The following is a 20856-nucleotide window of genomic DNA, read 5'->3' on the forward strand; positions in this document are numbered from 1 at the left end:
CGCACCCACCGCGCTGCGCTGCGCTCCGCCCGGCCCCAGCGGGCCCCGCTGCCGCCTCCGCCGCGCCGAGTCACCCGGATGGGAAACTCCCGCCCCGCAGGAAGCGACGGCGGCCGCGCGGGGCCGCGCGCGGGGGAGGAGGAGGCGGGACCCGCCCCTCTCCGCGCAACGGGGGAAGCAGGCCGGGAGGGGCGGGGCGCGCGCACGCGCCTTTGAGCGCGGCGCATCCGCCGCTGACGTCACTTCCTGTTGTTGTGCTCGCCCCGCTCTCCCGCCCGGAGCGCGGCCGGGACCGCCGGTGAGTGACGCAGCCGGGGAGGGGGGCGGGGGAGTGAGGAGGGGGCGGGGGGGGCTCGCGCCGCGCCGCGCCCCCTCCCGCCGTGCGGGGAGAGCCGTTAAACGGTCGGGGCGGCGCGTGCGGGGCTGCGCGCTGATTGGCTGAGCGCGGGGGCGGCGGGAGAACGCGCGGTACACATACGTATACAATCTATACGTCCGCGTGGGCGCGCGGGGACCGCCTTTAACCCACGGGAGACTGATGGGTTTTCTTGGCAAAGCCWAAAGAGGAGCACGGAGCTGGCGGTGAAGAGCGGCGGGACGTGGCGGTAGGCGCCGCATGGCCCGGCCCCGGAGCCGCGCGCGGCCCATCCATGGACCTGCGAGCCGCGGAGGAAGAGGAGGAGAGCCTGCAAACGGCCTTCAAGAAGCTCCGAGTGGACGCGGCCGGGTAAGGAGCGGCGGGGGCTGTTAAATTAAGTGGGATATTTGGGGTTGTCTGTGTTCTCACCAGTACAGCTGGCGTGACAGCTCTCACAGGACACGCAGATCAAGTGGACGGTCACTGCAGCCCTATAGGCAAAGCGCCATTCGATTAACTGATTCAGGTTTAGTGTCAATCCTGCGCGATACACAAGTTGCTTCTGCATTTCGAACAAGTGCTGGTGCCTTCAGCTGCGCTGTCGCCCAGGAGAACCCGCTGCCAGAGCGTCTGATGTGCAGCACCCTCCATCTGCTCCTCCGTACTGCTCGAGAGAGGCCCCCCTGCTTGGAAGTGATGTGAACACTGGCAATGTCACGGAGTAAAATGTTTGCAGAGCTTGTTGCACTAAAACATACTCCGGAGCACGCTGGGTAGAGTGATAATATATAGTATGAGCCTACTCRTTTAAAGTATGGGCTAATAGAATCACACAGTCTCACAGCGCTGAGATGGTTCACCTGGTTGCATATGAAAGGAAAGTTTTTAGGRATTCCCAGATGCAGGGGAAACCCTTTGAATCCATGGAAACTGTATTTTACCATATGAACTCATTTCTTTATACCTGAGTGTTTTGAGCTGAAGCTCCTCCACTCATTCAAATGTTTTTTTTTTGTATTACTACTATCTGAGTAGGCCTTTTGACAAGTAGGGAAAAAAAAACAGCTAGAAGCTGTTCTCTAGATCAGAGAAGCAAGAAAAAACCCTTTTATAAAGCATATCCCTTTTCACRTACTACCAATGACAGATCCTGTGAAGTTAGGTTCACTCCTGTGATATTTAAGTATACAAAGACCTGTGCTTGGCAGGCTTGTGGTTTGAGCAGCTAAACCCTCATGAATAATCCRTCAAAGCCAACTTGGGACAGAGTACCTGGACTCATCTGCTTGTATCTCAGTCTCATATCTAAGGATTTCTTTTCTCATGCTCTAATTCACACACATGGCCAGCATAAATACAGGTTTCTGTGCTGGTAGCTTGTTAAATATCTTAGTAATTGCTTGCACTTGCTTACAGAGCTAGGTACAGAGCACTGTGGCAAGGCATTTATGTTTGTTGTCTGACTCTCGAAGTCATGAAATAGATTGTTTTTCATTCCTGTTCCCCTTGGGAAATGCAATAAGAAATAAATTAATAATCTTTCCTTTTCCACTGTGGTACCTCACCCACTCCTGCCCTGACTCTTCAGCCTGCTATTGCGTGTTCCTGACTTTGCATTTGAAATGAAGCAGGAGTCCAAGTTTTAACAATTACTGTCTGGCAGGAACAATTGGAACATGAGTTTACATTCCTTTAATGCAACCTCCTGGTACAAATAGAGCATGACATCAGCTGCTGGACCGCTTGGCTTTGTTTCATGCCACCTGTCTTCAGACACTTAGCAGAGGTCAATAAAAAGAGAGGTTAGATAAATCACTGTAGGATCCTGTTACTAACCACTAAGAGGAAATCAAGGCAGAAAATGTAAATGTCCTAGATAAAWATCTGAAACTTGGAGGCTCGGTCTAGACCTTAGAAACCATGGGCTGAAGCAGTATCATAATGTGGCATTTTCCTCTCTCCCCAGATCTGTTGCAGCTCTCTCTGTGGGTGACGGGACGATTCTGAGAACCCCGACAAGAGCAGTTGTGGAGGGAGCCAAACAACAGGCTGCCTGCCCCAAAGAAGCTTGGCATGGGTAACACACATCATTAGCTTCATTAACTGCACTGTGCACCCATTCCTGTTTTGGTTGAGACATTCACATTTTCTAATGAAAATTGTTGTCAGTGAAATGACTCTATTGCAAAGCTTTAGCATAACCATTTGATTCTGTGATTTTTAAGAGGCTTTCAGCAAAGATTTTGACAATATTGCCTCTTTTAGTGTGCCTAAAGCTTTCTTTTCTAGTAATTGCCCCAGAGATCCTTCTCTTCAGTTTTTGTACTGTTGCATCTCTTTTTCTACTTCCTTTTTAATTTCTGTTTTGAAGAACCTGGATATTCAGTGCAGTTCTGCCAGCAGCTCTTAAGTCATATGCAGGTTCTGCACTGCAGTTCAGTTTGTGGTAACAGTGGCAAAACCAGAGCACCTCCAACAAAAAAACATTTCCTTAACCCAGAGGACTTGAGGGAAATAAATATCTTTAAAATAGAGGTACTAGAACACACCTTCCCTGTTGGGGGAAGATTTCTTCTGACTCCTCTGCTATTCCTGTCAGAGATTTTAGGTGACCCATCATCCCATTTTGTAAGCAGCAAAATCTTCTGAAACATTTTTAGCCGTGTTTCAGAAGCTGTTGAGTTGTGGCTTAGGTTTTTGAATTACCTCCTTGTTGGCCTGTTACAACCCAACAGGTGTGTGAGAAAACCTTCGAGAGGGTCGGCGCGAGTCCCCCGTCGCCGACGCTCCAAGTCTCCTGTCCTGCACCCTCCCAAGTTCACATATTGCAGCATGAAAGCCGACAGCCAGCTGAAACACAAAACCCAGGCAGACACATCGAAGGGTAACGTCACTTCAGAACACGGTACAAAGGACGGCTGCGAGTCTCACTTTGAGGCCAGTAAGGACAGAAGAACCAGAACTGAACCTTCRGAAGCTTCCACAGCTGAAGAGCCACTGGAGAATTCAAGGAAGAATCACCCTGCTCTGTCTTCATCCTTTGAAACCAGCCTGGATTCTAGCCAGGCTTCAGATTTCCAGTCCTTCTCCATGCTTAGCAATGGCCAGCAGTGCCCTTGTACGGACAAGAAGTGCCGGTGCCAGCAGTGGCGAGCCATGGAGGTGTACTCTTTCTCTGGCTTACGGAGCGTCCTGTCGGAGTGCGAGAAAGCAGTCCTAGGAATCCATCCGCAGGCTCTTCCAAACAGATCCTCCTGTGGAATGGCCTCATCAGGTTCTCCTCGGTCTTGTTCGGAGCAAGCTCGAGCCTTTGTGGATGATGTGACTATTGAAGATCTTTCGGGCTACATGGAATACTACTTATATATCCCCAAGAAAATGTCTCACATGGCAGAGATGATGTACACTTGACTGAAAGCAATAGAGAATCATGAATCARAGCCTGTGATAAATGCTTGGGTTAAATGCCTTTCAGTGCCATGGCTGTTTTCACTGCTCTGTGTTTGATCAGATGTTTCTTTGCATCATACAGCTTAGTTTTCTAATAAAATGAAAAATGGAATATAGTTTCTGAGCATAGTTCTAAAAACAATGCACTAAAGTTTCTGAATACCTTAACAAAAGCACTGTAGGTCAAATAAACTCCCTTTGGTTTTTGGTTCATGCTGTGGATATTCAAGCTGTGTACGTTGTTTTCACTGTATCTGGGAAAAGCCTTTTAAGCTTTGCTCCGAGATTTTGGAGGGTTTGGAAGATTCATTCTTGATATGTCTTATTCATCCTACTCCAAGGAGAAAAATGGGAAAGCATTCAGTGTTTTAGATAGGATGTGTATCCTTTTCTTGAACACTGTCTGGGTGKTTTTTTTTCCTCCTTCCAATTGGATCAAATTGTGAAGGCTTTTCCCTCATAAAGAACATGTTGGAGCGGGCTTAGACCCTTCCATGGTCTTATCAACTCACTCTTACACAATTATATTTATCTACAGATAGCGAAGCTCATAAAAGCAAAAATATATGTTGTTACACATGCTTTACAGATGGAGTATTTTAAGGGAGAATGGAATGGGCTAAGAGAGTTAAGAATAAAACTTCCTTGGGGCCACACAGTCTCCAAAACTGAGATTGTGAAGCCATTTACATGGATCGTAYCCAGGTGTGTTTGATACACAGAACAGGCAGGAAGTGGGATAAACAAGAAGTGTATATCGTTCACGCTTTGTGGTGTAGGATTATAAAATTACATCTGGTTGAAAATACTCCAGTAAAACACAGGGATTCTGAGTTGTGAATTAATACATGTTTGTCTAAACCAAGCATCGTTAAAGCTTGAATAGTTTGACTTACACCCCCTAAGAAGCATTTGTAAATTAAAGCGTGCATTCAATGTCAGCTATAAATGCACACTTAACAACTATGAGCAGAATAGTGCAATTTTTACTTTTACCTTTTAACGTCAAGGATCAGCAAGCCAGGAAGTCACAAAAAGTTCTACAAAAATAGAGAGTAGCAGATGTCGACATCTGACCTTGCTTTCTGCACTCGGGAAGTTTCAGATATTCTAGATGATCCTCATTTAATCCTCACTTATTTTCTGCAGATTTTATTCTAATAATCYCTAAAAATTATGCTACAAATCCAGAAGTATAGATTCAAAGTTTTTTAAAAAAAAGAAAATCCAAAATAAATTAGCATGAGTCTACCACAAAAACTTTCTTTGCTCTTGAGTGTTACCACTTCATGCACTGAGCATGTAGTATGACTTGTCCATTTTTGGTCAGTTTTTCACTGCCCCATTCCCTTCTCCTGCCTTCTCAGTGCTGTCCTACGTACTCACAGACTAGAGTGTCTCTCATTTGGTTGTGCTTTCCTCACTTTGTCACCTCTTTTTCAGTAAATTTGGTGTAATCTGGACTTTGCTTTTAAACCTGAATATTTAGTGCTAGTTACCTCTGCTGCTGCTGTTTTTCAGAGGACATTTCTGCTTCAACACTCAATTGTTTCCTTCATTCAATTGTGACGTTTCAGGGTGTTTCTGTTCATGCTTTATTTCTGTGCTCCCTTTCAAACTGTTTGAGGTACTGTTGCTAAATGCTGCATTTCTCCCTTTTAAACTTTAAAATTACCCCTGCATCTCAGYGAGCGTTGACCTAGAACATGCCCTTCTGAAGATGGGATCTATCTCTTTAGAGTGTGATTTAAACCCGGCCCTGGTTGCCTGCGAGGGGAAGGGGAAGGGGAAACGCTCACCTTTGCAGCTGGAGCACTAGCACAGCCAGGCCTTTCCCTGCAAGTGTGGGATGATTCAAGGTCACCTTGATGCTGTTGTTTCTGCAATGGAGTGCAGTGCTGCTTCTATTCAATAAAGCATAATAAAGCACAAAAAAAAAAAAACCCAAAACCATAAACGTCTCAACCTTCAAGCTGGCGTTGCACAAAACTAGTAGTGAACTTGGACATTCCAAGTGCACAAGAGTTCCCAGCTGTGCAGCTGTGACCATGGCACAGCACACAGCAGGCCTGGTGTCCCTGGTGAAAACAGGGATTTAGGATATGATGGAAGTTAAACTAGTCCAAGATAAATCCCAGAGCTGAGGACAAAACCTCAAACTGTCACACAGCCAAGAGGAGGAAATAGTAGTGAGAAGAGGTTCCTCTGTGATGTTTTGAGTACGTACAAGAGAAAGGTAGAGGGAAATGGGGGGARAGGGAAGAGACACCAGAATTTGGAAGTTTCTTATTTCCAGTTTCTGTTTGACTGYATCTGCAGGTCTCAACCTTGGCTTCATTTAAAGCCTCCCCAGCTTAGTGCTCATCCTCAGCTCCTCCAATAACTCAGTAGCTCCTGCTTTCTGCCTGACCGGCGGCTCAAGCTTCACTGTCCAAGAACACTTTCCTGGGCACTGTGTGCACAGTGCAAGCAGCCTGGGCGACGGGCACCAGCTCTGGGCCCCGAAGGGCACAGAGCAGCCCGTGTTACAGCTCCCGTGCCTGTTCGGTCCCTGCGTGCAGAAACCGAGGGGTGTTTTTCTGAGCAGAGATGCTCTGGAGTCCACCCCAGCCAATCTGCAAAAGAATTTCCCTAAAATTTGAGAGGAAATTTTCCTCTCAAACGTTCCCACATGGGCTGCGCTGGCTGAGCTCTCCCAGCCCAGGAATTTCGGTGCCAGCAGGGAGAACTAAAGCCGACAGCTGAGTAATGACCATGGGGAGGGAATCGAGCAGAGCTGCGCTTGCCGCTGCAGTGCACAGGAAAGACTCCCCAGGAAAACCCGACACGTCTGCCCCGAGAGCCCCCAGACCCCACTGCTAGTCACCACCAGACAAGTCATAAGCCCCGGGTTCTCCCTTCCCCTTCATATTATTTTTTTTCCCTTGCTCCAGATTTTAAATCCCTCGCGACATCCCTGTCTGTTGCCGTTCCAGTGCACACAGCTCAAATAGCAGCTGTGTGATGTCGATGCAGCCGGCGGCAGCTCTTCCCCRGGCCTGTCCGCTTCCCGACCAGCCGCTCCGGGAACACCTTGTCCAGGGCGGCCCGATGCCAGCTGAAGCACGCAGGTATTTTCCATCTCGTGGAAGCTCTGTACTTTCTGCATCAGCAAAACCAAGGGCTTTTTTTAGAATCCCCCCYKCCCCCCAATATTTTACAAGTTACTTCGTCATCTAGCGTCAGGRTTAGCTCGAGTGAGACGTGATGCACAGGAGCACCCTGGATCAATGAGTTCGTTTCTCTCCTTACACAAGCTCAGCTGAGACCTGTCTAAGCCTCACACTGGCAGCCACTGACTCAGGCAACTCAGGAAAAGCAACGGCGCTGAATCCAACCACTGAAGCCTCCTTGCCGCCTGCTGTGCTAAAAATGGGACACGTTTCTGTGCCTGGAAAAAGTCAATTCCAGGACTTCTCTCCACCCACTGCTTAAACCTGCACCAAATCTGACACAAGACACATCAGGCAGCAAGTAGGCAGGTTGGTGCCCTAGTTCCTGCCTTCCACCCAGGCTTTGCAAACCCCAGCAGCCTCAGCCCTCACCCCATTGCAGATGGGAAGGCCGGACACGTTCCCAAGGTCGCACAATGCCAGGGAAGAGCTAAAGGCAGCCGCACTAATCCTGCCCGCCAGCCTTCGCTCAGCTTAGTAAGCAGAAACGCAGCTACACGCTAAATAAATCAGTGCCTCCGGAGGCGRCGAAGCCTGCAGGAGACAGAAACACGCAGCCGCTGCCGCCTCTCTTTTTCCAACTGCGCAGCACGAATCCAGCCCAGCGCCTGCCGCTAGATGGAGCGTTCTGGACAGCGCTGCGCGGGAGGCAACGCGCTCTGCTTATCCCCAGCGCTTCCTTTTTGTGCCCAAACTCAAAGCGCTGGCCCTGGGTAACAGTGCCTTTTCCAGGGATAGAGCCAAGGGAAGATGCTCGCCCAGGAATGGGCGCTCGCCTGGGATATTTCCGTGGTGGGAAAGGCTGGATCTGGGTCTCCAGCTGAAGCCCGAGCTGCTCAGAGGCTGCGGTGGTGGCAGGTGCCCCAAAGCGGAGCCCTGAGCCTGGCTCTTCTCTGGGCAGGCTCTAGGGCAAGAGCCTTTGCCGTTACGTGGGTCGTGTCCCCCAGGCCAGCACAGGTGGGAATCCGGGCAGAAGCAAAGGACAGCGCTGCCCAGCCTCACGCCCCTCCACAAACACACTGCCGCCACGGTGAGCCCGGTGACACGACACCGAGGGCAGAGCCTCGCTCATTCCCAGCTCCCTGTCCTGGAAAACTGCTCCTCCCGCTGTGTTGGTGGGGGCCAGGCAGATGCCCCCATCCCGTCCTTTCCAGGCGCCCTTAGGCGAGGAGCAGTGCAGTCCCCAAGGGGAAAGGCTCCCAGAGCCTCGGGCACCCAAAGAGCCACCACGGACCAGGACAGACCCCYGGGCACCCTGACCGCTCCAGCAGCCGGTGCCTGTTTCAGCGCACGGCCCTGCCGGCTGCCACAGGCTGCCCTGCTCCCCAGGGCTCCAGCGCCCATCCTGGCCTCCCGGGCTCAGCCCAGCCGCGCCACACAGCATTAAGCCCCGCTCAGACAAAGCCKGGCTCTGCACAAGGACACCCTGCCGGCGGCTGCAAGCCGGGGCCTGCCGGCAGTCCGGGCGCCTCCACGGCTGCTGCAGCGCCCTTCGGGACACGGGGCGGGAGCGGCGGCAGCCGGGCGGGCGCCGGGCGCGGGGCCGTTTCCATGGGAGCCCGGTGGCCGCCACGCGCCGCGTGACGCGGGGCCGTGCGGGAGCGAGCGCGCGCCCCGCTCGCCGCCCGCCATGGCGGCTCCCAACAACGTTGCCGCCACCAACTGCAGCTGGTGGCCCATCTCGGCGCTGGACAGCGATGCGGCCCGTGCCAGAGAGGCCGACGAGAGCCATGAGGCGGCCGACCCCGCGCTCGGCCCCCCGGACAGGCTCGTCCTGTACCACTGGACGCAGTCCTTCAGCTCGCAGAAGGTAACGGCGCTCGGCTGCTTCCCGCCGGAGCATCCCGGGCATGTCGCCGGAGCAGGGCCCTGCTTGCGGGAAGGACGGATACACAAGAGGTCCTTTGTACCTGCATCCCCGCATCCCGTCAGGAGCTGCCGGGAGGGCACGGCGGGGGAGAGGAGGGGGCAGCTGCACACAAAGGATGGAGCGGGGCCATGGGGACCCGCGCGGGCCGGGAGGCAGCTCGGCGCCGGGGGGACCTGCCTGGTGCCGCAGCAGCGCCGGGAGACCCCTCGGGCGGCGGCAGCGCCGGGGGGGACGCCGCCTTTCCCAGGCTCCTTCTGCAGCGCGGGGGCCGCTTCACAAAGCGGAGACCTCCCTCCGGCAGCCCCGAACAGCCCTGTCACCCTCGCGTACACCGGGAGGACGGGGTGTCGGGGGGTATTGAGGGGGCACGAAGCTTCACCCCGCCCGAGAAGGGCCCTGCGAGCGCCCACCAAGGCRCACAAAGAGGCTGTGGGTGCCACCAGGCAGGACCCCTCACCAAGCACCGCCCGGGGGGTCACCCGCAAGCAAAGAGCCTCCACCGGGGTGATTTTACCCTCACTTTGGGGTTTTTAAAGAAAACACCCTAGCGCAGCACACGCCCGAGGAGCAAGGAGCGGCTGGCACGGTGCAGGGGACGAGGAGCAGCATCCTCAGCTCCCGGCAAGGCCACCGAGGACCAGGCCTCCATCCGCTGCCTCCCCACGGAGGGGGACCCGGACCGGCCACGGGGCTGGGCAGCAGGATGGGCCCTGGGCCTGGYTGCCAGAGGGGCAGAAACACCAGGAGCAAGGTGCAAATGAGGAAACCCGGCTATTACTTGTCTCGCTTTAGGAAAAATAATTAATTAGTTGGGGCTGTAAATAATTAATAGCTAATTCCACAGGAAATTGGAAGTACTTTGAGAAATGCTTATATTTGTTTAGTATGATTTTTAGCTGCTCCCAGCTAGAAGAAAGCAAGYGCTGCTCCTTTCTTCCAGTGGCTCTGTAAGAAGTGGCTGCCTGATGTCCCTGCAGGGATTTATTTTATTTATTTATTTTTGCTAGTTTGACATACTTAGTGCATAATGGACAGTTTTTGTTAAAAAGCGGGTGTCTAAAAGGAGATTCTTGAGCGCGGGGCCARTGGGCAGAGCGGGGCTGGTCCTGCAGCGGCTGCTCAGCCCTGTGGCACCAGGGAGGAGGAGGAGGAAGAGAGAGGGAGGAAGAAGCACCTGGCAGCRCTCCCCACACAGCGGTCCGAGGGCCCAGCACCTGCTTGGAGGCCCCATCAAGCAGAACTTTCTCCCTGCTCCTATCAGCCCAGCAAAGCCGCAGAGACCACCCCACAAGTGGCACCTACCTGCACTGCTGCGGCCACCTCCTCCTGCAGGCCACAGCACCCACTGGTGCAAGGGGAAGTGCTGCCTCCTCCTGCCCCTTTTCTGCCTCCTCCTCCTCCTCCTCCTCCTCCTCGGCTCTCACCTGTGCTGTGCTGGTGGTGCCAGCACACAGGTGGGTCCCGCGGGAGCACCACTGATCCCCCCAGCCCCACAGGGCTCATGGGTGGCCACGTTCAGCCCTGGCGGGAGGTCCCTGGGGCTCAAGCTCCTCCGTCCCCTCCGCTGAGTCGTTGGTGGCAGCAGGACACATCACACTGACACTGAGCTCGCATGGCTCAGCTGCAGCTGCCAGGACTGTGACCTGTCCCCTCTGCATGACGGAGCCGGGATCCTGCCAGAATGGGGTCATTCCGGGGGTGAAAACGCTCCAACCTCGTGTCTGCCCAGGCGGGTTGTGACCACCAAGGTCCTTTGCACATCTGCAAGATGCACATTTGCATCTGCAGATGCCTTGGCAGCATTGAGGTGACAGATCCTGGTGCCAACGTGGCACGGAACAGAATTCCCCTCCTTGTGGTGGGACAGCCAGCACTGGCAGCAGGGTGTCCCTGCTCGGGGGCCCGTGGGAGACCTGAGCTGCTTCTGCCCTGCCTTCAGGTGCGGCTGGTGATCGCGGAGAAGGGGCTGCCCTGCGAGGAGCGCGATGTCAGCATGCCCCTCCTGGAGCACAAGGAGCCCTGGTTCATGCGGCTCAACCTCGGCGAGGAGGTGCCCGTGGTCATCCACAGGGATAACATCATCAGTGACTACAACCAGATCATCGACTACATGGAGAAGAACTTCACAGGAGGTAAGAGCTGTGGATGGAGATGTGCCGTCCTGCTGGGCCTGGGGGGCTCTGAGGCCTTATCCAAAGATGCTGTTTACCAAATGCAGCTCTGGGAGGGCTGGATTTCCACAGCTCTTCCAGGAGAGCCTGGGCAGGGAATAGGTGGAAAAAGAGGGCAGACAACCTCCAAAATGTCCCCAGGAGCCACCTGTGGACCAGGTACCACCTTGGTGACTATTCAGGTGTATTCAGCTGGTCGCTTCTCTCAGGTGGAAAATCCCTTCTGTCACCTCCACCTCTACGGAGGTGACAGTAGGGCTGGTCAGAACCACCTGAGTCCAATGCACACACGGAGATCAGCAGTGCTGTCGTCCCATTTAGCTCAGGGACAGAACCGGTCCCCCTGAGCCTCCCAGAGCTTCGTGATCACATAACAACCACCTGAACATCCACAACTCTGCATCTACACCATGGAAGCGTAGACACCATGGAAGAGTAGACACCATGGAAGGGTAGACAACACAGCAAGCAGGTGCCTGTGTTGTCCATCCATCCCACGTTGTCCCTCCATCCTGCACTGCCCTGCTCCCCGGCTGGACCCTTCATTCAGGACACGTTGTCCAGGGACTGCCCTTGGCCTCGGAGCAGGGACCCGGCCCGCGTTGAGCTCTGCTCTGCGGGCAGCGTGCGGACAACCTAGTTCACCAAGTCCCAGTGGTGAATTTACTCACTGCCTGTTAACAGCTCTCTGCAAAAGCCATAAACGTTTATGATCCCATAAAAATGATCCTGATATTCCTGGGGGAGACAAGAGCAACATTTCCTTTATTCTGGTGGCAGCTGCTGTGTATTTTGGGTTGTGGGAACACTAAAACATGTGTGACATGAACTGCCGTCTGCATAAGATAAATAAACCCCAGCAGCTGAGGACGTCTGGGCAGCAGCATGGCCACGGATGAGACTTCAGGAAAGATGTGCACTGTTCTTCACTTTGCTCCCAGCTTATCCATTCAGAATGGGATTTTCCAGAAAACCCATGGAAATTAGTTAACTCATTCCTACTAATGTAACAGGCACCTGACCCAGGTGGTCCCTACCTCTAATTTCTSTTCTTCCCTGCAGAAAGGGAATATTTTGTTTCCTTCTGCAGGATGTGAAACCAAACGGTGCAAATTCGGAGCCTGCAGAGGTGACTGGGCTGCGTCTGTGCACGGGGCTGACGGGTGGAGCTGGGGTCTGGGCACCACAAACAACTTCCCGCTCACACCTTTCCCGCTCGGCATTCCAGAGAAYGTCACCCAGCTGATCCCGGAGCCAGGGAGCCTGCTGCACTCCCGCGTGCTGCAGTACCGGGAGCTGCTGGACTCGCTGCCCATGGACGCCTACACGCACGGCTGCATCCTGCACCCCGAGCTCACCACCGACTCCATGATCCCAAAGTACGCGACCGCTGAGATCCGCAGTAAGTCGCCTCTCCGGCAGGGCTGCCTAGAGCCGGCGGCACCCGGCCCTGCACGAGCGGAGCAAGGTGGACCTGGTGCCCCAATGCCAGTGCAGCCCGTGGCCATCCTGCCCTCCACGCCATCCCATTCCCTGTGGCCTCCCCTTTCCCAAGCAGAGGGAGCTGGGAAGTGGCAAAGCTCCTGGGGGGCTGCAGGGTCCTGGCAAGCTGCCCAGCCCCACGTGTCTCAGGTTCACGCTCTCTTTCCCGCTCCCGGCACAGCCGCTCGCCCCTCACTGCCACGTCTGTTTGTCCGTCACCCAGCTCCGTCCCAGGCACCCACCCTAACCCCGGGCCAGCTGCCTCCCTCTTCTCATCAATAGCTTCAAAGGGCAGAGGCGGGAGCCCACAGAGGGATTGAATTGCAGATTCGGGATGCATCTGCACGAGGTTGTGTCCCCGACCTTCAAGCGCTCATGAAACATTGACGATGCTTAATATAACCCAGCTGCAAGGACTGCGCTGGGGCGGGCGCCTCTCCGGGAAGAGACGTGGAGGTGGCCGCGTCTCCCAGCTCCTGCTTCTCTCCCTTCACGAACACTGACGTGTTGGCGAGTGGGACCTGGACTTCGGGCAGGGACCAGGGCAGTGGTCCTGTGGGCAGATGGACCCCCTGATCCTGGCCACTTGTGACAGAGCCGCGGCCTCGCATCCTGTGGCGCTGCAGCCTCATCCCTTCACTACCTCTGAGCCCTGCCAAGATGCTTAAAAATATCCCCGAGCCTCCCTGCGTCRTGGCTGCTTTCCCAGCCCGCCGCAAGGAAGGACTCGTGCTCCGCGCGCGGCATCCCGTGCCAGCCGCTGGGCGAGCAGCTCGGGGGCAAYGGCGGGCGCGTTTCCCGGCGGGTGCTGAGGCGCTCCGGTGGCAATGGGGGGAGTCCCGTGGGGTTTGGCTGCAGTGCTGGGGGCCCCGGCACGAGGATCGCTCGCGCGCCAGGGCCAGGCCTTGTCCCTTGTTTCCTCCAGGGAGCGAGAGGAGAAGGACAGATGGTGCCTGGAGGAGAGGTCAGCCCAGGGCGGRTAATTTAGGTCACCCCTAAGGTGTTCCTCTGCATCCTGCGCTTACCCTTCCATCTACTCCTCTCCCTCGCTGCTAGCTCCAGGGCGCAGAGAACCCAGCGCATCCTCCTGATGCAGGGAGTGCGGATGTCTCTCTTTGCGCCTTGCTGCAGAGGGGCTGCAAGATGTCGGAGGCAACTTTTGTAAGGAATAAACCCCGTGCTCAGCCCTGTGCCCACAAGGACAGCCCATGCACACATGGATGCATGGGGTGGCCCATGAGGAGAGCTCAGCCCCGGGATTGATCTGCTGGGGAGGAAGCTGCAGGCACCTGGAGGCGGGAGAGCAAAGCTCCTGAGGAGAAGGGARCGTGAAAGCCCTGCTGGCAGCACTGCCAGCGATCCAGAGGAGGAAACAAAGAAGGGAAATCCCTCTGGAGCCCATAAGGCTGAGCYTGGCCTCGTAGGAGGCTGGTGACAACCCAGCTTGAGCAAAGTGATCAGCACAAAACCCTCTCCTTCCCAAGCGGGGCTGCACTGGCCGGCCCCTCTCAGCTAGGCTCGCAGGGGAGACCCACAGCTTCCCAATCCCACCACCTTACGCTGCTTGGGGATAATTTCACTGCGCTTTGCAGCTGCTGGCCGCAGCGTTAGCAATGCTCTGGCCCTTGCTGCAGGGACAAGTTGGAAGTTTGGCCCTTTTGAGGTCCCTGGCTGCTTGTCACCAGCCCCTGGTGCTGCTTGACCTCCAGCAGCACAAAGTTGGCCTCATCTCTGCCCCCGCAGCCTCCATCTCCTCGGGAGGCAGAAGCAGTCGCCCCAGCCCCTTCTCCATCTGCCCGTAGGACATTTGGCCAATGCCAGCACGGAGCTCATGAAGCTGGACCATGAGGACGAGCCCCAGCTGACGGAGCCCTACCTCTCCAAGCAGAAGAAGCTCATGGTGAGTTGGTCCCGGCAACGCACGGCTCTCGGTGGTGGGGGGATCCCTTCAGTGCAGCCCCGGGCACCCGCGCATGCAGCCTGACCCACTGCTCTCCCCAGGCCAAGATCCTGGAGCACGACAACGTCAACTACTTGAAGAAAATCCTTGGAGACCTGGCCATGGTGCTAGACCAGATTGAGGCTGAGCTGGAGAAGAGGAAACTTGAGTACCAAGGTAGGCCGAGGGGCAGCACCGGGACRGTGTTAGAGGACACCCTAGCTGGTGCAGTCGTGATCTTGCCATTAGTGAGTAGATGGAACGGGCTGGAGCCCCCCAGGCCCTGCCTGCAGGGGCACCCATCTCACCCAGCCTGCTGCTGCTCTGATTTCTTTACCTCCAACCCTGGCCACCCTCCAGCTCCTGGAGCTCCCRGGAGGCTCTGGCGGCATCGTCCTAGCAATTCATTAGGCACCGAAAACGTCTCCTGACTAATTAGGCCCGGGTGCTACGCGCACTTGGGCTCAGCCGCAGGCTGGGGCTGGCTGCCAAGGTGGTGCACACGAGGTCGGGTAATGAAGGGTAACCGYGGGGCTCTGGCCTCCCCAGCAGGCMGCCCCGCGCCGGGGTGCTCCCAGGCCGCCCCTSCCAGGGCTTTCCAGGCTCCGGGATCCAGCTCCTTCCCTGGTGCTCTGGGAAAGAGGCAGGACCTGCGGCCAGGCTGGGCCAGCTCTGTGCACTCTCCTCCTGCCCTGCTCTGCTCCCCGAGGATCTCTCATGTCCCTAAAATAGGACGCGTTAACGTGATGCTCCTAAAGCTCCTCATGCCCCCAAGCAGCCAAGGACGGATGCTCTTCCTCCCCGAGCACCGGGACAGAGCACAAGTGGTCACTGCAGCAGAGCCTTCTTCAGCAGAAGCCATTATCTCTTTTCCAGGGACCTCCTGGCAAGCCAGGGAGGTGAGACCTGCCAGCGAGGCTGCTGCAGAGCCCATCAAGCAGGGCTTTGGTCCCCGGGTCTATGCGTCTCCCAGGAGCCACAGGCCCTGAGAGGAAAGGACGGGCCTCGATGCAGCCCACACATCTGCGACTGCCTGCAAAATTCAGGAAAGCTCCCATGCTCCTGGTTCCCAGGAGGTTTCCGAGGGAGTCAGGAGGCAAGGACGGACTTGCTGACAGCGCGGGGCAGAGCCTGTGAGCGCCGGGACCCGAGCGCGGCCGCGGCGCCGACTGGTCCGGCTGCTCTTGCTGCGTGGTCACCCTGCAGATATCCCTATCCTGCAGAGAGGGCTTGTATCCTTGTGGGTTATCCAGGATCACCTCATGCTTCCAGCCTTGTGCACATCCTTCATCCATAGCTTAGTACAGGGGCTCTGATTTCTCGGGATACACAAGAGCTATGGGAAAACACCTCAGGTCTGATCCAAACTCCTTCACTTCCATGGATCTTTTAGAGATGGATCTTCCATGGATCTTTTAGGATCCATCCAAGGGCTTGTTCTCACCCTGTCTATTCCATGCCTTCTTTCTCCAGGGCAGAAGTGCGAACTCTGGCTCTGCGGATGCGTCTTTACCTTGGCCGACGTCTTGCTGGGAGCCACCCTGCATCGCCTCAAGTTTCTCGGACTCTCTAAGAAATACTGGGAAGACGGCAGCAGACCCAACCTACAGTCCTTCTTTGACAGGATACAAAAACGCTTTGCCTTCAGGAAAGTCCTGGGAGATATTCACACCACGCTCCTCTCAGCAGTGGTGCCCAACGCCTTCAGGCTGGTCAAGCGGAAACCTCCTTCCTTCTTTGGAGCCTCCTTCCTTATGGGATCTCTGGGGGGAATGGGCTATTTTGCTTATTGGTATTTAAAGAAAAAATACATCTAATGCTGGCTGCTTGGTGTTTAGTTTGGTGTCTCTGTGCTGTGTGAAATTATGATGAAGCCGCAGTAACTGTAATGAAATTTGAAGCAAGGTATGAATAATTATATTGTTTAATGTAACATTCCATAGTCTAGAAGTAGAAACGTATACTGCAAGGAAATAAGACAACAACAACAATCGTGTTGACCTGTAAATGCCTTCTTTAGGTTTAAGTGTTGAGCTCTCGAGAGGGGTGCGCAGTGCTCGGGGGCCGCAGGGCTCGCCCTGCCCACCGGGAAGCAGGCGGCTCCAGTGGGAAAGGCAGGAACGCCGGGAAGTCTCCCAACACCCACGCTAAGCAGTTGGATCTGGATCCTCAGGCCTCTAGGTTTATGTTTTTGAATCGGTCCCCAGCCCCGTTTCACACCTGGGAGKAGGGAGGATTTTCTCCTTTAAAAGCCGCTTTATTGCTGTGCTCGGAGGCCTCTCTTGGGAGCGGGAAGACGCAGCCRGTGGGGACAGGGTGCAGTAGCTGGTCACAGTCAAGGTGGATTAATGTTCTTTAATTAACCATTTTTCTATTATTTCCACTAAAGAAAGGTTTTTTATTGAGCCGCTCTTAGAATGTATCTACTTTCTACATCTGGTTGTGGCGTGATTTTGTTTTTTATTTAAGATTCAATGTCTGTCTGTAGCTAAACCCTGCACCTTCTTTTCTCCTGAGATAATTCATTCTGACTTCCATCCTGAATTCTGCCACACGAAGAGGATTATCACCATTATTTGTTTTAGCCTTATGGCTCTTTGCTTTGAGTTTCCTTTCATGGATTTGCAAAGCATCTTTCACCGACCGAGCAACTTAGGACTCTGAAAAAATACAACCGTTTTCAGAACTTTTCAGCACCTTCCTGAAGACACTTTGGCATTCCCTCTCTTTGGAGGCTCTTTTCTGCCATTCCCTCGCTGTGTGTTTTCTTAGAGACACTTTGCACAGAATCACGTTTATCACTTTCTTGTGCCTTTTGCATGTTGGATAAAAATAACGGGCCTCACTGCTACTCATGCTTTGAAAACTGAGATCCTCAATAAACCATATGGGAGGAGTAACTGCTTTACATTTCTAAATGTGTTCAACATCCTTTAATTCTTATTTCAAAGCATGCCTGTGTGCAGAGCAATACAGAGGTAGTTTGTGCTGTTTATCATACTGGTTTATACTGGTATAAAACTCACCTGGATGCTGTACACATTCCCCTTCCATGGCATGGCTAGGACATTCTGCAGCTGATTTCCAGAGGCCTCCAAGGGCTTCCTAAGAARCTCTCTCCTGGTGGGGTAGCTTAGGCCAAGCATGGCAGGAATTGCACTGTTTCTGACTCAAAATAAGCTCCTCCTGCACTTGAGAGCTGCCAGGTTTCTCAGGAGCTTTGGTGCTCGACCCAAGCTGGCAGTCGTGCCGTTGCGAGCAGCCAGCAGCAATTACATGGGAGGAGCACACAGGGCTTGGACAAAGGCAAGACGTGTCGATTTACGCCGTGCTTGGGTAGCTGAAAGCGTGTCACTGCTCACCTGCGCGGATGAGGCGCACGGCTCTTCACGTCCTTGCGTGGGAGCCTGGCACACACGGGAGCACCCGCTGGCCGAGCACCTCCCGCTGGGGCTGCTCGGGGCGGACACGGGTTCCCACAAGCAGATCTGCTTCATGGCAGCAGTTACTGAGGAGGAAGATTTTTTGGKGCATTTTGAAGAAGGGGGCAACAAGGTCCCCCAATACTATCCAGCTTGTTCAATCTGAAAGGTACAAGAACACACATTTTCTACACAAAAAACAACTCATGGTCCATCTGGCCTGATGCTAAATGTCCAGGAAAAGCTATAAATGCACATTGACGTGAAATGCTCTCCTTGTCATCCTTTCTTTTGCCTTTTGAGTTTCCTACACACCCCTCCCTTGGTGATTTTGAAGAGCTAGTGCATACACCAGGTGTAGAAAGAAAGATTTATAGGGCTACAAGGCCAGGAAACCCAGGGAACGAAAAGAAATACTTTGGTAATTCTCAGGATTTTGCCTTGAGGTTGAGGTAGGAGAGAGATTCCCAGCAAGATGGGCATTTGTCTCTTTGTTTTGAAAAGCAAGAATAAATTTTAAAACATGCTGGGCACATCAGAACTCAAAAACACTGTGAATTTCTTGTTGTTGTTTTGGGACACACTGTGAACAATGCAAATATTGCAAGGATGCCAAAAAAGAGTCAACATCTAGAGCCAGGAACGGGGCAGGCCGGGTCAGGGCACGTGGCACTTGTCCATCCYGTCACCTTTCACGTGCTGGAGGCCACAGGTGCCACTCTGCTCCGTTCCGCATGGGGATCTCAGTAGAAACTGGGGGGACTCACCAGTAATATTCACCAAGCAGCCTTTGTTTTGGCCACATAAAGAAATGCAGAGAAGGCAGGAGAGGCAGCCGGTGTTACCCACCTCCAAGCCCACCTTCCCTAACCTGGGAATAAAAGATGGCACAGCTTTGCTCCAGGGAAAAGGAACCTGCAAGGGCGATAAAAGGCAATTACTGAGGGGCAGCGGCTGGACTGGTGAGAGACCTGGTGAGCGCRGGGACGAGCGCGACCGCAGTGACGGATGGAGCAGCGCAGCACTGATGAGCTTGCTGTCCAAGGCACTTTCTGTACACAGAAGTATCAGAACGAGTGCAAACGCCAACTTCTTGCTCCTTCCCTGGCATTCACCAAGTCCCAGGTTAGCACCAGGGAACAGCTTCATCCAAACACGTTTAGCTTTCAACCCTCCTGTTTTTAGAGACTGTTGGGCAGCTCAGGGCCATCTCATCTGCTGCATGTGCAGTTACGCGAGGGTGGAAAATCAGGGGCTGCTCAAGCACGGGCCCTCTGGAGCTCCTCCGAGAAGGAGTTTCCATCTGCAAGCCCAAAACGGGGCCTGGGGGAACGCGTAATGCTGGGCTGTGCGTCGTGCCGCTCACTGCCATCGTCGTGAGCAAACCAAACCCACTCACACCGCTTCCACAATGCGCTGACACCGGCTGACTCATCTCTCAGGCCCCTGCAAGGCCTTTTAATAACGATAATATGGGATTTAAACCTATATAGGATTAAACCTAAATAATCAAAGAACTAGTAAACAATGTACAAGCTAAGAATCAATTGATCTACCTCCACAGCAACAGTCATTTGAGGACTAGCACAGGGGAGCGGTAAGTCTGTCCTGCTTGTGCCCTCAGCAAGGCTTTTACTACAGGAATCTGTGGAAAAGCTCTTTTTGCCTTCACAGAATCATGGAATTKTTATGGTTGGAAAAGACCTCCAAGATCATAAAGCCACTTGCAGAACATTGCTCCTAGACAATGGAATTTGAACCTCAGCAAGACAAATGGAAATGAAAGCGTCTGCATACGTATTTTGTGAGCTGTGACTGACTTCACATCCTTAAATCATCTCCTAAGGCAGGACCTCAGTGAGCAAAATGCAGAAGATTCGGACTGAGCCACTTCCAACACTGAATCTAAGGTATGAATCCATGCTGAAAACACAGCRGAACCTGTATTCTCTGATAAACCAGTTTGTTGCAACGCATTTTATTTGCTGCAGCCCAAGGCTCCCGTGCAGAAAGCGGCTGCTGTCACCAGAGCACATTATTTTTCTCCCTGTCACTTCAGGGATGAGCAGGCTTATGAACAAGGATCAACCTCCACCCACCCTTTGGGATCGCGGCAGATCATGGGGCTCTCTGCTTTTGTCTTTCTCCTCTTTCAGCTCTCCTGGTCCTTATCCCTTTATTTCTATCCCCTTCCTCTCTTTTCCCACAGCACTAACTCCCTAACTCCCGCAGCACAGCTGGGGATACAGGAGCAGGTTCACAGGATATTTCTATTGTCAGGAGCCTGGGGGTTGTTAACACTGCATCAAGGGATAAAGAGCTCCAAATTCCCACCTTCTAAGAAAAAGAAGGGAAAACGGAGGCAGTCTTGCTAAAAYAGGCCTTAACAACACAGACCAGTGGATGACTTGGAAACAACTCTCTTTAAAAATAACACTGTCCATCCCCCTACTTTTGCTGCTTCCTGCTTCACTCGTATCCTAACAGTACTTCAGCTTCCCCATGACCTAAATCCTCTTTAGCTCYGGTGGCGTTATCCAAATAAAGCTACTTTGCAATCAGAACAGAGCGTAACCAATTTGAGGGGGCACGAGCTGCAGGCGCTTCTTGACACAGAACTGAGCAACCTGCACGAAAATCCAGAGCGGGTTTACAAAACTCCTTACGTCTCAGGGCAATGTCACTCCACTGCAACTCCGGCTCTCTGCTTCTGCTTGTGAAATACCATTTCTTTCCATCCCATGACACAGCCCCTACGGAACAGAACAGCAGTAAGGAGAACTCCTGGCCACACTTCAAAACAAACAAACCTGGCACTGTTTTAGCTATTTCTTAACCTTCAAATCCTGATTATCAATGCAGRAGGTTGGTAGTTGCAGAGAGCAATAATGTCATCCCTTAATTATATTAATAGTCTGTAATTAATAAATATCTGGGTGAAACTACTCTTTC

At 53.6% G+C, this 20856-nt stretch overlaps 2 protein-coding genes across 2 annotated transcripts; both read left to right on the forward strand.

The window, feature by feature from the left end:
* Positions 1 to 631: 631 nt before the first annotated feature.
* Positions 632 to 5332, forward strand: LOC112949611 (oxidative stress-responsive serine-rich protein 1-like). Its single transcript, XM_026042049.1, has 3 exons — positions 632 to 727; positions 2325 to 2435; positions 3094 to 5332. The coding sequence occupies exons 1-3, from the start codon at positions 651 to 653 to the stop codon at positions 3767 to 3769; spliced, it is 864 nt and encodes a 287-aa protein (XP_025897834.1). The 5' UTR covers positions 632 to 650; the 3' UTR covers positions 3770 to 5332.
* A 3318-nt stretch (positions 5333 to 8650) lies between these two features.
* Positions 8651 to 17352, forward strand: GDAP1L1 (ganglioside induced differentiation associated protein 1 like 1). The gene is made up of 6 exons (XM_026042048.1): positions 8651 to 8830; positions 10830 to 11022; positions 12290 to 12463; positions 14346 to 14443; positions 14545 to 14659; positions 15956 to 17352. Exons 1-6 carry the CDS (start codon positions 8651 to 8653, stop codon positions 16297 to 16299), a joined length of 1104 nt encoding a protein of 367 aa, XP_025897833.1. The 3' UTR covers positions 16300 to 17352.
* The last annotated feature ends 3504 nt before the right edge of the window (positions 17353 to 20856 follow it).

The sequence above is a fragment of the Nothoprocta perdicaria genome, unplaced genomic scaffold, assembly GCF_003342845.1.
Source record: "Nothoprocta perdicaria isolate Ctin4 unplaced genomic scaffold, notPer1 scaffold_3, whole genome shotgun sequence".
Lineage (NCBI taxonomy): Eukaryota > Metazoa > Chordata > Aves > Tinamiformes > Tinamidae > Nothoprocta > Nothoprocta perdicaria.